This window comes from Bos taurus, chromosome 17 (assembly GCF_002263795.3).
Source record: "Bos taurus isolate L1 Dominette 01449 registration number 42190680 breed Hereford chromosome 17, ARS-UCD2.0, whole genome shotgun sequence".
Classification (NCBI taxonomy): domain Eukaryota; kingdom Metazoa; phylum Chordata; class Mammalia; order Artiodactyla; family Bovidae; genus Bos; species Bos taurus.
The window spans coordinates 17001427-17017461 of NC_037344.1; the positions used below are offsets into that span (position 1 = coordinate 17001427).

Below are 16035 nucleotides of genomic sequence, written 5' to 3' on the forward strand. Positions count from 1 at the left end.
TATTGACAGGTGGATTCTTTACCACATGTACCACCTGGGAAACCCCATTTAATCTTCATATATTTGCAAATTTTCCAGTTTCCTTTGTGTGATTAATTTCTAGTTTCATACCATTGCAGTCAGAAAAGATGCTTGATATGATTTCAATCTTCTTAGATTTAATTAAGATTTGTTCTGTGGTTGAACTGGCTGGAGAATGGTCCTTGTATACTTGAAAAGAATGTGTATTCTGCTGCTGTGACATAGAATGTCTCATAAATATTGAAGTCCTTTGGGTCTAACATGTGGTTTGATTCCAAAGTTTCCCTATTGATTTTCTATCTGGATATTCTATTCATTGATGGAAGTGGGATATTAAAAATCCTGTTATTGCATTGCTGTATATTTCTCCTTGTAGGTTTATTAATATTTACTTTCCCTGGTGGCTTAGATGGTAAAGTGTCTGTCTACAATGCAGGAGACCTGGGTTCAATCCCTGGGTTGGGAAGATCCCCTGGAGAAAGAAATGGCAATCCACTTCAGTACTATTGCCTGGAAAATCCCATGGACAGAGGAGCCTGGTAGGCTACAGTCCATGGGGTCGCAAAGAGTCACGACTGAGAGACTTCACTTCACTTCACTACATATCTAGGTACTCCTAAATTTAGTGCCTACTTACAAATGTTATGTCATCTTGTTGAATTGACCACTTTATCAATATGTAATACTCTTCTTTTTTCTCTTTAAAGTCTATTTTGTCTGATATTAGTATAGCTACTCCAGCTTTCTTTTGATTTCCATTCACAAGGAATATTTTTTTCCATGTCTTGTCCTTCAGTCTTTGTGTGTTCTTGTGTCTAACGTGTATCTCTTTTAGGCAGCAAGTGTATGGTTCTTGGTTTTTGTTTTCTTTTAATCCATTTGGCCACTTTATGTCTTTTTATTAGAGCATTTAATCCATTTACATTTGAAGTAATTATTGATAGGTTACGTGCTTGTTGCTATTTTGGGAATTGCTCTCTAGCTACTTTTGGTTAGTTCTCTACTGTTACTTTATTGTCTTTCTCTCTTGCTTTGTAATTTGATGATTTTCTTTAGTGGTATGCTTACATTCCTTTCTCTTTATCTTTTGTGTATTTGCTATAGGTTTTTGCTTTGTGTTTACCATGAAGCTTACATATAACAACTTGCAAGTTTCCCTTGTAGGTCAGTCGGTAAAAAATCTGCCTGCAGTACAGGAGACCTGGGTTCGATCCCTGGGTTGGGAAGATCCCCTAGAGAAGGAAATGGAGACCCACTCCAGTATCCTTGCCTGGAAAATCTCATGGACAGAGGAGCCTGGTGGGCTGCAGTCCATGGGGTCAAAAAGAGTTGGGCAGGACTGAGCGACTAACTCTTACTTACTGACTTACTTACTGACAGGGAACTAGATCCTGTATGCTGCAACAAAGACCTGGCACAGCCAAATTAACAAAAACAAAACAAAACACACTATCGTTAATACAGATTAATGTCCCAATCTGCTTTTTACCCATATTTGCATGTTTGGTACTAGTACTCGTGGTGATTGAAGAAATACTGGATTGGCCACAAAGCTCATCTGAGTTTTTCTTTACCATCTTACAGAAAAACCCAAATGAAAATTCTGGCCAACCCAATACTATCCACAGTGGATTTTGTGTGTCTGTGTTGTTTCATGAGAGATTGAATGGACAAATGAGTCACAGGCAAAAGAGCAGCATAACCATGGAAGAAAAACAAACCTTTTCCCCAAAAGGAATAAGGAGGCTATTTTAGAATCTCTAGAGTCCACAATAACATACCACATTAAAGAGCTTTTGCCTTTATTTCTATGGCTGCTTGGCTTATGTAAAACAGGGGAGACTTCAGACATTTCCCAGCCGGTAGAATATTTGAAGGCCAAGTCAACTCTCAGAATGACTCATTTTATAATAAAAATAATCTTTAAGCAAAAATTTGTGAAGTTTCAGTCGTACAAAAAATGCATACAGTCATGGCTGCCATGCTTTGGTGATCTGACCCAACATCGGCCAGTCATAAGCTGGGCAACAATCTGGTCCTTGGATGAAAAGATTAGGTAAGCCCATCACTTTCTCTCTCATGAGGTATGGCCATGAAATATCTAGATAAATTATTCAATTAGTGATAAGAGCTATAGCTTGGAAGCAACAACAGAAAGATCCAGAGAGGATCTCATGAGTTATGAGGGAGCAGAAACTATGGGTAAGGAAAGGAGGTTGGCTGGTGGAGAAAAGATATTAGAGCCAATGTATAACATGCAAAGAAGCAGAGATTCAGAGACTGAGAGAGACAGAGACAAGGACAGAAACTGGTCTCAGAACTTTCTGAAGGTCTCCATGCCGAATTTAGTCTAATTAAGCCTTACGGTAACCTCTCTCTCTCTCTCTTTTTTAAGGTAACTTAAATGACCTCTGACCTTAATTAACAAAAGGATCAGACCACTAGGTTTCTTAGCATTAAACAAAATATGCTATATTTATGCAATATAAAATTACAACCAAGAAGATATAGTCATTAAAAAACAAACTGTGAAAAAGAAAAAAGAAATTGTCAAAAGTAGGTTTTCTAGCAGGCTTGCTCACTGTCCTTCACCTGTCTGATAACAGTTCTCTGATACTCTTTTTCAAATTTTTCTTTATTTATGTTGGCTGTGTTGTGTCTTTGTTGCTGCTTGGGCTTTTCTCCAGTTGAAGCAAGTGGGGCCTACTCCCTGGTTGTGGTGTATGGGCTTCTCATTGCAGTGGCTTTTCTGGTTGCACAGCGTGGGCTTCGGTAATTGTGGTACACAGATTTAGCTGCTCTGCAGGATGTGGAGTCTTCCCGAATCAGGGATCAGACCTGTGTCTTCTGTATTGGCAGGAAGATTCTTTATCAGGGAAGTCCCTTTGATATTCTTTTAGGTACTACCCCACACCCACTGACCCCTACCCTCTGCCACTACCTCTTCAGGGTAACAATGTGACTCAGTTCTAGCCAATCAGTGGATCCTAACACCCAGGCCACAGTGATAGATAAAGGCCATGAAAACATTATATAAACATATAGCATTTTAATGCTTGAGAAAAATGTGACAAATAATGACTGCAGAAAGAAGGCAAATTTGCTATTAAGTTTGGAGGTCATAATTGTCTCCTAAATGATAAAACCAGTTTTTAAGTCAAGTCCTTTCCCTTTTCTGAACTTCAGTTTTCTTGTATATAAAATGAGGTCAACACAGCTGCACTCAGGGTCTCTTAAAGGTCCTTTCCCTTTCTAAATCACTAAACCTTTCTGAAGTTTAGAAATTCAGGAGTCTTATAAGCGTTTCCCAGTTGGACATTTACAGAGATTCCAGTGTTAAACCCGGGGATACAGGAATGATCTCACCACAGTCTTGGCCTCAAGGAACTTGCAGCGGAGGAGTGTGAGATGGGGTGAGTATGTATTCACTTTTCCATGTGGTCTAAGCTCTTTACCTCGTCGTTCTTCCCCAGCCATTAACACATGCCCTCTTAACTGATAGTTAATCAGCTCTCTGCTAATACAGTTCTTCATTTTTCTTCCCTGGAGAGCTTGCTGTCTTCTTCCCTTCTTTCACTGCAGGAACACAGATGCATTTGACAGAGGTCAGCTGGCCACAGCTTCTCTGACATGAAGAGAGATAATATTTCAGTCAGTTTTGATTTCCAGAGCATCTCAGAACTCAAAAGGCAGAGTGATTCACTGAATGGAGGCAAGGTAGGGCTATTAGATATCAAAGGTAGTTTGAAGAATCTTTCCCTGCAAATCCCACTATACAGAAGGATGGTCCTGGCTGCAGATCTGTTCAGCTACTTACAGCTGACAGAACCAAACTGTGGCTTTGGTATCATCAATTAGCCTCATTACTTGCAGAGGAGACTGTTGTGGTGACTGCTTGGTCTAGTTTTTCCGGTTGGATGAGCAACTCAGATCCACTGTGAAGGTCTCTGTATCAGATATCAAAGCTACTGCAAAGGCTTGGATCTTTGACACAATATTACTATTCCCCATTCCAACTGATCACCATTCTCCTTCTATCTCACTGGACAGTAGAAATTACAAATACTCTCCTAGAACTATTGCCCTTCCAAGTTGGACAGACTAGGTCCGGGCATTAAAAAAAAAAAAAAAATCCTTGTTGACAGGTTACCTTCAGCTAGAAGACAAGGAAAGCAGTTGGTTTCTTTAGCATTTTATTAATCTCTTGGGCATTTCAAATCCTGAAAGATGATGCTGTGAAAGTGCTGCCTTCAATATGCCAGCAAATTTGGAAAACTCAGCAGTGGCCACAGGACTAGAAAAGGTCAGTTTTAATTCCAATCCCAAAGAAAGGCAATGCCAAAGAATGCTCAAACTACCACACAATTGCACTCATCTCACACGGTAGTAAAGTAATGCTCAAAATTCTCCAAGCCAGGCTTCAGCAGTATGTGAACCATGAACTTCCTGATGTTCAAGCTGGTTTTAGAAAAGGCAGAGGAACAGAGATCAAATTGCCAACATCCGCTGGATCATGGGAAAAGCAAGAGAGTTCCAGAAAAACATCTATTTCTGCTTTATTGACTATGCCAAAGCCTTTGACTGTGTGGATCACAATAAACTGTGGAAAATTCTGAAAGAGATGGGAATAGCAGACCACCTGATCTGCCTCTTGAGAAACCTATATGCAGGTCAGGAAGCAACAGTTAGAACTGGACATGGAACAACAGACTGGTTCCAAATAGGAAAAGGAGTTCGTCAAAGCTGTATATTGTCACCCTGCCTATTTAACCTCTAGGCAGAATGCATCATGAGAAACACTAGGCTGGAAGAAGCACAAGCTGGAATCTAGATTACCGGGAGAAATATCAATAACCTCAGATATGCAGATGACACCACCCTTATGGCAGAAAGTGATCAGATCAGATCAGTCGCTCAGTCGTGTCCGACTCTTTGCGACCTCATGAATTGCAGCACACCAGGCCTCCCTGTCCATCACCAACTCCCGGAGTTCACTGAGACTCACGTCCATCGAGTCAGTGATGCCATCCAGCCATCTCATCCTCTGTCTTCCCCTTCTCCTCCTGCCCCTAATCCCTCCCAGCATCAGGGTCTTTTCCAATGAATCAACTCTTCGCATGAGGTAGCCAAAGTACTGGAGTTTCGGCTTTAGTATCATTCCTTCCAAAGAAATCCCATGGCTGATCTCCTTCAGAATGGACTCGTTGGATTTCCTCGCAGTCCAAGGGACTCTCAAGAGTCTTCTCCAACACCACAGTTCAAAAGCATCAATTCTTGGGCGCTCAGCCTTCTTCACAGTCCAACTCTCACATCCATACATAACCACAGGAAAAACCATAGCCTTGACTAGACGAACCTTTGTTGGCAAAGTAATGTCTCTGCTTTTCAATATGCTATCTAGGTTGGTCATAACTTTCCTTCCAAGGAGGAAGCGTCTTTTAATTTCATGGCTGCAGTCACCATCTGCAGTGATTTTGGAGCCCCAAAAAATAAAGTCTGACACTGTTTCCACTGTTTCCCCATCTATTTCCCATGAAGTGATGGGACCGGATGCCATGATCTTCGTTTTCTGAATGTTGAGCTTTAAGCCAACTTTTTCACTCTCCACTTTCACCTTCATCAAGAGGCTTTTGAGTTCCTCTTCACTTTCTGCCATAAAGGTGGTGTCATCTGCATATCTGAGGTTATTGATATTCTCCCAGCAATCTTGATTCCAGCTTGTGTTTCTTCCAGTCCAGCATTTCTCATGATGTACTTTGCATATAAGTTAAATAAGCAGGGTGACAATATACAGCCTTGACAAACTCCTTTTCCTATTTGGAACCAGTCTGTTGTTCCATGTCCAGTTCTAACTGCTGCTTCCTGACCTGCATACAAATTTCTCAAGAGGCAGGTCAGGTGGTCTGCTATTCCCATCTCTTTCAGAATTTTCCACAGTTTATTGTGATCCACACAGTCAAAGGCTTTGGCATAGTCAATAAAGCAGAAATAGATGCTTTTCTGGAACTCTCTTGCTTTTCCCATGATCCAGCGGATGTTGGCAATTTGATCACTGTTCCTCTGCCTTTTCTAAAACCAGTTTGAACATCAGGAAGTTCACGGTTCACATACTGCTGAAGCCTGGCTTGGAGAATTTTGAGCATTACTTTACTAGCGTGTGAGATGAGTGCAATTGTGTGGTAGTTTGAGCATTCTTTGGCATTGCCTTTCTTTGGGATTGGAATTAAAACTGACCTTTTCCAGTCCTGTGGCCACTGCTGAGTTCTCCAAATTTGGTAGCATATTGAAGGCAGCACTTTCACAGCATCATCTTTCAGGATTTGGAATAGCTCAACTGGAATTCCATCACCTCCTCTAGCTTTGTTCGTAGTGATGCTTTCTAAGGCCCACTTGACTTCACATTCCAGGATGTCTGGCTCTAGGTCAGTGATCACACCATCATGATTATCTGGGTCGTGAAGATCTTTTTTGTACAGTTCTTCTGTGTATTCTTGCCACCTCTTCTTAATATCTTCTGCTTCTGTTAGGTCCATACCATTTCTGTCCTTTATCGAGCTCATCTTTGCATGAAATGTTCCTTTGGTATCTCTGATTTTCTTGAAGAGATCCCTAGTCTTTCCCATTCTGTTGTTTTCCTCTATTTCTTTGCATTGATCGCTGAAGAAGGCTTTCTTATCTCTTCTTGCTATTCTTTGGAACTCTGCATTCAGATGTTTATATCTTTCCTTTTCTCCTTTGCTTTTCGCTTCTCTTCTTTTCACAGTTATTTGTAAGGCCTCCCCAGACAGCCATTTCACTTTTTTGCATTTCTTTTCTATGGGAATTGTCTTGATCCCTGTCTCCTATACAATGTCACGAACCTCAGTCCATAGTTCATCAGGCACTCTATCTATCAGATCTAGGCCCTTAAATCTATTTCTCACTTCCACTGTATAATCATAAGGGATTTGATTTAGGTCATACCTGAATGGTCTAGTGGTTTTCCCTACTTTCTTCAATTTAAGTCTGAATTTGGCAATAAGAAGTTCATGGTCTGAGCCACAGTCAGCTCCTGGTCTTGTTTTTGCTGACTGTGTAGAGCTTCTCCATCTTTGGCTTCAAAGAATATAATCAATCTGATTTCGGTGTTGACCATCTGGTGATGTCCATGTATAGAGTCTTCTCCTGTGTTGTTGGAAGAGGGTGTTTGTTATGACCAGTGCATTTTCTTGGCAAAACTCGATTAGTCTTTGCCCTGCTTCATTCCGTATTCCAAAGCCAAATTTGCCTGTTACTCCAGGTGTTTCTTGACTTCATACTTTTGCATTCCAGTCTGCTAGAATGAAAAGGACATCTTTTTTGGGTGTTAGTTCTAAAAGGTCTTGTAGGTCTTCATAGAACCATTCAGCTTCAGCTTCTTCAGCATTACTGGTTGGGGCATAGACTTGGATTACTGTGATATTGAATGGTTTGCCTTGGAAACGAACATTTCTGTCGTTTTTGAGATTGCATCCAAGTACTGCATTTCGGACTCTTTTGTTGACCATGATGGCCACTCCATTTCTTCTGAGGGATTCCTGCCCACAGTAGTAGATATAATGGTCATCTGAGTTAAATTCACCCATTCCAGTCCATTTCAGTTCACTGATTCCTAGAATGTCGACATTCACTCTTGCCATCTCTTGTTTGACCACTTCCAATTTACCTTGATTCATGGACCTGACATTCCAGGTTCCTATGCAATATTGCTCTTTACAGCATCGGAATTTGCTTCTATCACCAGTCACATCCACAGCTGGGTATTGTTTTTGCTTTGGCTCCATCCCTTCATTCTTTCTGGAGTTATTTCTCCACTGATCTCCAGTAGCATATTGGGCACCTACTGAGGAACTCAAAAGCTTCTTGATGAAAGTGAAAGAGGAGAGTGAAAAAGTTGGCTTAAAGCTCAACATTCAGAAAATGAAGATCATGGCATCCGGTCCCATCACTTCATGGGAAATAGATGGGGAAACAGTGGAAACAGTGTCAGACTTTATTTTGGGGGGCTCCAAAATCACTGTAAATGGTGATTGCAGCCATGAAATCAAAAGATGCTTACTCCTTGGAAGGAAAGTTATGACTAACCTAGGTAGCATATTCAAAAGCAGAGATATTACTTTGCCAACAAAGGTCCGTCTAATCAAGGCTATGGTTTTTCCAGTGGTCATGTATGGATGTGAGAGTTGGACTGTGAAGAAAGCTGAGTGCTGAAGAATTGATGCTTTTGAACTGTAGTGTTGGAGAAGACTCTTGAGAGTCCCTTGGACTGCAAGGAGATCCAACCAGTCCATTCTGAAGCAGATCAGCCCTGGGATTTCTTTGGAAGGAATGATGCTAAAGCTGAAACTCCAATACTTTGGCCACCTCATGCAAAGAGTTGACTCATTGGAACAGACCCTGATGCTGGGAGGGATTGGGGGTAGGAGCAGAAGGGGATGACAGAGGATGAGATGGCTGGATGGCATCGCTGACTTGATGGACATGAGTTTGAGTGAACTCATCACCATCCGGGAGTTGGTGATGGACAGGGAGGTCTAGCGTGCTGTGATTCAAGGGGTCCCAAAGAGTCGGACATGACTGAGTGACTGAACTGAACTGAATCTCTTGAGTGAATTCTCTTTGCTGAAATTACAACTGAATTGTCTACTGACCTGACCACCCATAGGGCTACTGGGTGATGGAATAGTTAGTAAGACTAGTGTTTTGCAGCTCTCACTGCCTTACTCCACAGAGAACTGGGCTATGAAGGCATGGGCACTATAGTTGAGAGGTGGGGAAGGGCAGAAATAAAGTATTTAAGACTCCGTGGTATTTTCAATGGTAGGCAAGTCCCTAGCAGACAAAGTAGAGGATTTATTGGGCAAAGTGTGAGGATAGAGAGGCAAATACACCACTGTGAAGGTGAAAAAGACAGAAAGATGGAAACATGTAGGAATCAGGATGAGAGATGTCAAAGACAAATTTACCATCCTCACAGTTTTGCTTCAGTCAGATTTGTCCACTAAGTAGTAAACCCACTGATTGCTCCAATGGGCCCATCAGAACTCTATTGGAGTAGAATTTTTCCATGGGAGTGGGGAAGGAGGAGGGGGGAGATAGCTGATACAAAGACTGTGAAGTCATTTACTCCTATCTTATCTAGGTGTCTGTTGAATGCTTCTTTAAGTGGTTTGGGACAATTCTTGGTCTTAAAACCAATGAAAATGAGTTGAAAGCTAAAAATACTCACCTATTTTGCTGAGGAACTGGTTGAATTAATTAGGTTCTCTATCTGTCATTTCTAGTTCAGGGGTATTTGATTTTTTTTTTTTTTAAACCAAGCTACATTTTAATAAGTGAGCAGTTAACAGCATGAGACCAGCAAGCTGCCATAAACTCCCTGTAATTTCTTTGGTTCTTTGCAATGTTCTTTTACTATGTGCATGCATACTCAGTTGTATCTGACTCTGCAACCCCATGGACTGTAGCCTCCTAGTCTCTTCTGTCCATGGAATTTTCCAGGAAAAAATACTGGAGTGAGTTGCCATTTCCTCCTCCAGGGGATCCTCCTGACCCAGGAATCTAACCTGTGTCTCCAGCGTTGGCAGGCAGATTCTTTACCATTGACCCAGCTGGAAAACGGAAGCCCTGATTTCCTGGACAAAATGTGCTCTAAGTCATCAAAAAAAGAAAAAGAAAAAAGCCAGAAAATAGCTAAGGACTTAACTATTTTTCTTCCTTCCTCTTGGTGTTCAATCTTGTTCTCAAAGCAAATTTTTAAAGTTTTTTTTTTTTTTAATTATTAACTTTACATCTTAATCTTTGTGATGACAGAGATTTTGGTATGTTTTGTTCACTCGTTATCCCTAGTGCCTAGAGTTGAGAAGACACTCAATAATTACACTTTGAATGAATCAGTGAATGAACACAAGAATTATATAAGTGAATACCACTTTAGTACCAATAGATTAAAAAGTGCTAAGCTAAGATCACACTGTAGGTCTAGGGTAGAGACATCAAGCTACAACTTTGAGCAGTATGATAAGGACACTCTAAAAAATGGTATGACAGCACTGGGACTTCCCTGGTGGGCCAGTGGCTAAGACTCCATGCTCCCAATGCAGGAAGCCGGGGTTCAAGCCCTGGTTGTTGAACTAGATCCCACATTAAACAACTAATAGAATGAAGGCACTTGTTGGTGTTTTTTAGTCGATAAGTCCTGTCTGACTCTTTTGGGACCCCATGGATTGTAACCTGCCAGGCTTCCCCTTCTGTAGGATATTCTAGGCACGAATACTGGAGTGGCTTACCATTTCCTACTCCAAGGGATCTTCCTGACCCAGGGATCGAACACTTGTGTCCTACATTGGCAGGCAGATTCTTTACCACTGAGCCACCAGGGAAGCCCATGAAAGCACTTAGTTGAGTTTTAAAATCGCTAATTTTAAATTAAAAAAAATCTATGGAAGCACTTCAAAATATTGATATTATATAAATACAAGATTAATACAATTTTACACATGTATGACTTGCAATCTGATTGGTTTTTTAAAATTTTGGAATCAATTTTTATGACTGAAGTCACCATACCTTGACCAAAGGTGCCAAATGACATTTTTGAGTCTGTGTTAAAAGTATGACATTCTCACAAATGTCTAGCAATCTAAATGCTTCCTAAAGAGGCAGAAGGTCAGTCAGTGTGATAACCTAAAGGGAGACTTCTGCTTCTTGAGAGCCCACTAACTAGGAAATCAACAGGTGCGGAGTCAGTCTCATTAAAATGTCTGCTGCTGCTGCTGCTAAGTCACTTCAGTCGTGTCCGACTCTGTGCGACCCCATAAACGGCAGCCCACTGGGCTCCCCTGTCCCTGGGATTCTCCAGGCAAGAACACTGGAGTGGGTTGCCATTTCCTTCTCCAATGCATGAAAGTGAAAAGTGAAAGTGAAGTCGCTCAGTCGTGTCCGACCCTCAGCAACCCCATGACTGCAGCCTTCCAGGCTCCTCCGTCCATGGGATTTTCCAGGCAGGAGTGCTGGAGTGGGGTGCCATTGCCTTCTCCGCATTAAAATGTCTGGGATGTGCCATTTGGCCATTTGCAGGAATTCAGCAGTCCAAGTGAGAGCTGCGTAGGTAAAAAATGTAAGGTCCACACAAGAAAGCCTCATTTGAATGCTTTGCTCATTGGGAAAAGGAGAAGTCCCTAGAATTGTCCAACTTCCACAACAAAACAAAGCTTACTAAATTCCCATCACCAGAGGAGACTCTTTGCTGAGCTATCTACAGATTTTCCAGGTATAAAACTGAAGTGAAAAAAAGGTCATCAGATAGGTTGGTGGATCGGCTGTGATCACTACAAAGAGACTTGAAATACCTGGGGAAAGCAAAATTGTCTAGAGATAAAGATGGCCTGGTTTGTGTGTCTCTAATTACAATGATTCTTTAAAAAAAATTAAATCCATTCATTAAATGTGGATAAATCCTTGAATCCTGCCATATCCGGTCCTCGAAGCGCCAAACGCTTCATATAGGGACAGCTGTGGGGTGAATTAGTTGCTCTAAGCTTTGGGGCTGCTTCCAACTTCGCTATTTGCTCAAGCCCTATAGGTCAAGGAAAGAAGTGATGTAATGCACTTAGCTGGGCCATTTTAATTACAATGGAATGGAGTGGGGGCGGAGCTACAGGCGGTGACAAGTTTGGCGCATGACTTGCCTAGGGATGCAGGAAACAAAAACACCAGCAACCATTGGCTGCGTCCACTTCCGACCTCTGTCTCTAGCTCCAAGTCTGGAAGCTTGAAACACATTTCTTGGGAAGAGGGGTGGCGCCAGCTTACAGATCGTCAACCATAAACACACACACACGGCGCGCGCGCACACACGCCCCACGGAGGCTGGCAGCGTCCTCGCTGCTGGGATGGGCGTGGGGCCGAGTGCTCGCCACCCGGTCCCCAGAAGGTTCGCCCGAAGCCAGCTGCAGCGGCCTGGTTCGGCTCGCAGGGCCCGCGGAGATCTCGCGTCCGCAGAAGCTGGTGTCGCCGGGGCTCGCTCCTAGCGAGCCGCGCAGTCGTCATTCATTCGCAGTGTCCGGAGCGTCCTTCCAGCCGGGAGCTGGGCTTCGCCGAGGGTGCGAGCGGCCCACAGGCGGAGTGTTCTCGCGCCGTGCCCTGGAGGGCTCTGAGCGGCTGGAGACGCAGGCGGCCGGGACCCTGGGTGGGCGCTGCGGGAGCAGCCGCACCCCAGCCCAGCTCCGCCCGACCCGCGGGGCAGGATCAGCGCCAGTCGCCCGCAGCCCTGCCAGCTGCCGAGCCGGATCCCGCGGCTGAGATACACCACTTCCTCCTCCTCCCGCTCTCCTTCCCCCTCCTCTCGCTCCTCCCGCTGCCGTGGGCCCCGACCCGGCGGCGGAGCTAAGGGGCCCGGGAGTCTGCGGCCGCGGGCTCGCGGGAGGCGGCGGCGCCGCGGAGAGGATGCTGCTCGCGGCGCCCGAGTCCTCGCCGTCCTCCCGGGCCGCCCGCGGGGGCTTCGCTGTGGCCCGGGCCCCGCGGGCCGCCCCCTGGTGAAGTCGCTCTCCGCCGCCGCACCTAGCTGGCGGGCAGGCGGGCGGGCGCGCGTGTGCCCGGGGCTGCGCGCCGGTGCGTGCCGGACCCGACCCGCCGCCCCATTGTAAGGGAGCCCGCGGCGCCAGGGAACATGTGGGTGAACCCCGAAGAGGTGCTGCTGGCCAACGCGCTGTGGATCACCGAGAGAGCCAACCCTTACTTCATCCTGCAGCGGAGGAAGGGGCACTCGGGCGATGGAGGCGGCGGCGGCGGACTGGCGGGTAAGGACCTGCGGGTGGGGGCCGGGAGCTCTGCGGCGCCGCCCGCGGTCCTGGGCTGCGGGCACCCGAGACGCCGCCCTGTCCCTAGGGGTTGGGCCGCCCGCCCCGCTTTGCTGCGTGGAAAACATCAGGAGATGTCATATTCAGACTGAATGAGGTGCTTTTTTGCTAATCCTGTCGGGCGACGGGGCCCTTCGTGTACCGGGCGCCCCGTAAGTGGGTGATGTTGATGGGAATGGAGATGAGAGAGTCTGGGGTGAGGGGAGCATCAGTGCTTAGGAACTGAATGCTGTACTTCCCGTATGGGCAAGAGAGGGGAAGGACAGTTAATTTTTGCTTCATTCTCTTTACTGGTAATGGCAGGATCAGGTATAAAATGCTCTTTTGTTTCCAGGGAAGCAATCAGTAAAGAGCTGGTGTGGTCATTTCCTATGTTAGTTATGACTGAAGAGAAAAGGAAAAAGGAAGGAAAAAGGAATATTGTTTTTGTTACACCTAATTGGGCATAATGAAGCAAGTTATCTGGTTATAAAGTAATTAGAAGTGTAACTGCATTTTAACTGTTTTAACTTAATCACTTCCGCAAACCCCCTCACGAGGTATTTTTTATTGTGACTAGTACTAAAACCATGCCATCTAATTCCAGTTTGTAAAACCAGACCCCTACCCTCTATCCCAAGAGATATCAGAAAGGTCTCCCTTTACTAACTAGTTTGGGTGGCGGGAGATGACAGATAATCTTGAACTCATACTGTGCTAGAGAAATCGGACCCTTCCCTCTGTCTCTTGGTTAGAATGAACAGAATAAGGATATTTTTTACAATGAAGAAGTTAGCAGAAGAAACAGGAGAGTGATTGCAGAAAAGAGATGAACCTTGATCTCTTCAGAGTTCAGAATACATCCCCCACTTGGAGCTTGTAAATTGTTGCTTTCCAAAATGCCTTGCTATAAACTAAAAATTCTTGACATAGTATGTATTTAGTTGTGATTCTAATGTATGAACTGGTTTTCTCAAGGCTGAAGTTCAAGAGTCACACTGGACCATAGCTACTGGTTTGAAAGGTCTTGCTAGTGCATCAGATCACCTCTAGGTAATCTAATTTTCGGGCACTTTTTCTGGGGAATCTGCAGAGCTCCATATTGTGTTCCAGAAATTCTGACTAGTGTCCTAGAATCAGAATTTTCCAGTTCATTTTGTAGAACTTGTTTAACAATATGTATTAATATGAAACTTGCATATTTAATATTGGTATCAGCCCGGATTGTCCTTAAAGTCTAAAGCAGCAATGTAGATAGTATATGTTATTAACAACATCTCCAGCCTGGAGATAACCCTTCTCACACCATGAACTACTGAGTATTTATTTTCTAGAGTCATTTGCAATAGGTTATAAAAAATAAGATGCAAAGTCTATCTTTTCTTTAAGAGTTTGTTTTTGATGTGGACCATTTGAAAAATCTTTATTAGATTTGTTGCAGTATTGGTTTTGTTTTATGTTTTGGTGTTTTGGCCTCAAGGCTTGTGGGGTCTTAGCTCCCCTATCAAGGATTGGAAGGCAAAGTCCCAATCATTGGGCCACCAGGGAAGTCCCTAAATCTTTTTCTAGTTAACATTTTTACTGTGTTCCCACTAACTCTTGGAGCTACAATTAACTGCAGTCTACTTGGACTCTCATCATTGATGACTTATTACAGATAGATAAACTTCTTAATTGAGAAATTATACCTGTTAATAGTTATTGTTAGAATAATTGAAATCAGTAAAAATATTCCTGTCAATAAAGGTTATTTTCAACCAATATAGGAAAAATGTTTCCCCAGATAAATTGGTGCCACATCAAATGAAGCAAGGACATTTTAGAAATTCTTGTATAATGCATAGTATTCCATTTCTAATGTGGGCTCATTCATGCATTTATTAACTCACCATATCATTTAAAACATTGGTTAGTCACTTCTGAAATACCAGTGTCATGAAGCTCAGAGCCTATTGGGAGAAGACAGATGCTGAGAAAATTGTCCTATAAATTAATATAAAATCGCCACTGTCTCAGCAGAAAACAATCTAACCTAGTCCAAACGAAGAGAGTTTAGTGAAAAGGCGACTTGGATGGAAGCAGGGTTAGCAGAACCAGTGAAAGGTACAGAGAAGGTGGCAGGAATGATGCTGCCGGAGACCAAGTGAGCCCAAGCCAGGCAGGAACAGTTTGGGCCTCCGGAGGAGCTTCCAGCCCCAAGGACAGAGACCCCAGCAAAAAGGGGCGTGGAGGACATGCCCAGCTTCTTTCTTCTCCCTGCCTCCAAGTTTCTGCCGTTGCCTGTCATCTGTGGGACCCAATAGAAACTGGCTGGATGGGCTGTCCTGGTGATCTAGGATTGAGGACTCAGCCTCCCAGGGATGGATCGGGGAGATAGGTGCAAACTGAGAATGACCAGCACTGAAGTCCAAGCAGAGGAATACCATGTTGGTTACCCCTTTCCTGGTGGGAGTGGGAGGAAGGAAAGGTTCCCTGTAGAAATGACACTGGAGCTGAGAACCGAAGAAAGAAAATCAGCCTGTGAGGAGAGGCAGGAAGAGCAAGTGTTGGGTATCAGTTATCGGAGATTTTCTGGAAGATCTCAGGACCCTTATGTAATGTGCATTATCTGGAGCAGTGCTGATCAAATGCATGATGGGTGAGTAGGCAACCTGAACTAGTCAGAAGTGCTCAGTGGTCCAGGGTGCTTGGTAAGATGTTAGCACCAAAGCTAAAACAATGGGCCACAGTGAGGATACTCCCCTTCCCCCTTAAGAGATTTTTGATTCCAAACAGTATACATAGGTATTGACATAATGAGATTTTTTTTTTAGATTGTAGATGCATTTGATTTATTAATCCCCTTTAACTGAAATTTCATACACATATAAGCACAAAATAGAGATGCAGAGTGCAATGACTTATCCAAGTAACATCTTATAACCAACACCAGTATAAAAACTGAAACATTGCAATGCCTCAGAATTCCCCCACGTGGCCTTCTGCCAATCACTGCTCATCATCGACCGAAGGTGAAAAAACAAACGAACAAAAAACCTATCTTGATGTTTTTTTGGTAAACAGTTCTTCATTTTTCTTTATAGTTTTTGTGACAAAGAGCCTATCTCTAAATACAGTGTTTCGGTTTTGCTTGTCTTTTTTTGATCAAGGAATGAAT

General features: G+C 43.6%; 1 protein-coding gene across 1 annotated transcript in view; it reads left to right on the forward strand.

Annotated features, from left to right (window-relative positions):
- Positions 1-11892: 11892 nt before the first annotated feature.
- Positions 11893-16035, forward strand: part of TBC1D9 (TBC1 domain family member 9) — a 128690-nt gene continuing 124547 nt past the window's right edge. Inside the window, exon 1 of the mRNA XM_024977574.2 lies at positions 11893-12839. Coding sequence (XP_024833342.1) covers positions 12710-12839 — 130 coding nt within the window. The 5' untranslated portion in view covers positions 11893-12709. The remainder of the gene's footprint in view (positions 12840-16035) is intronic.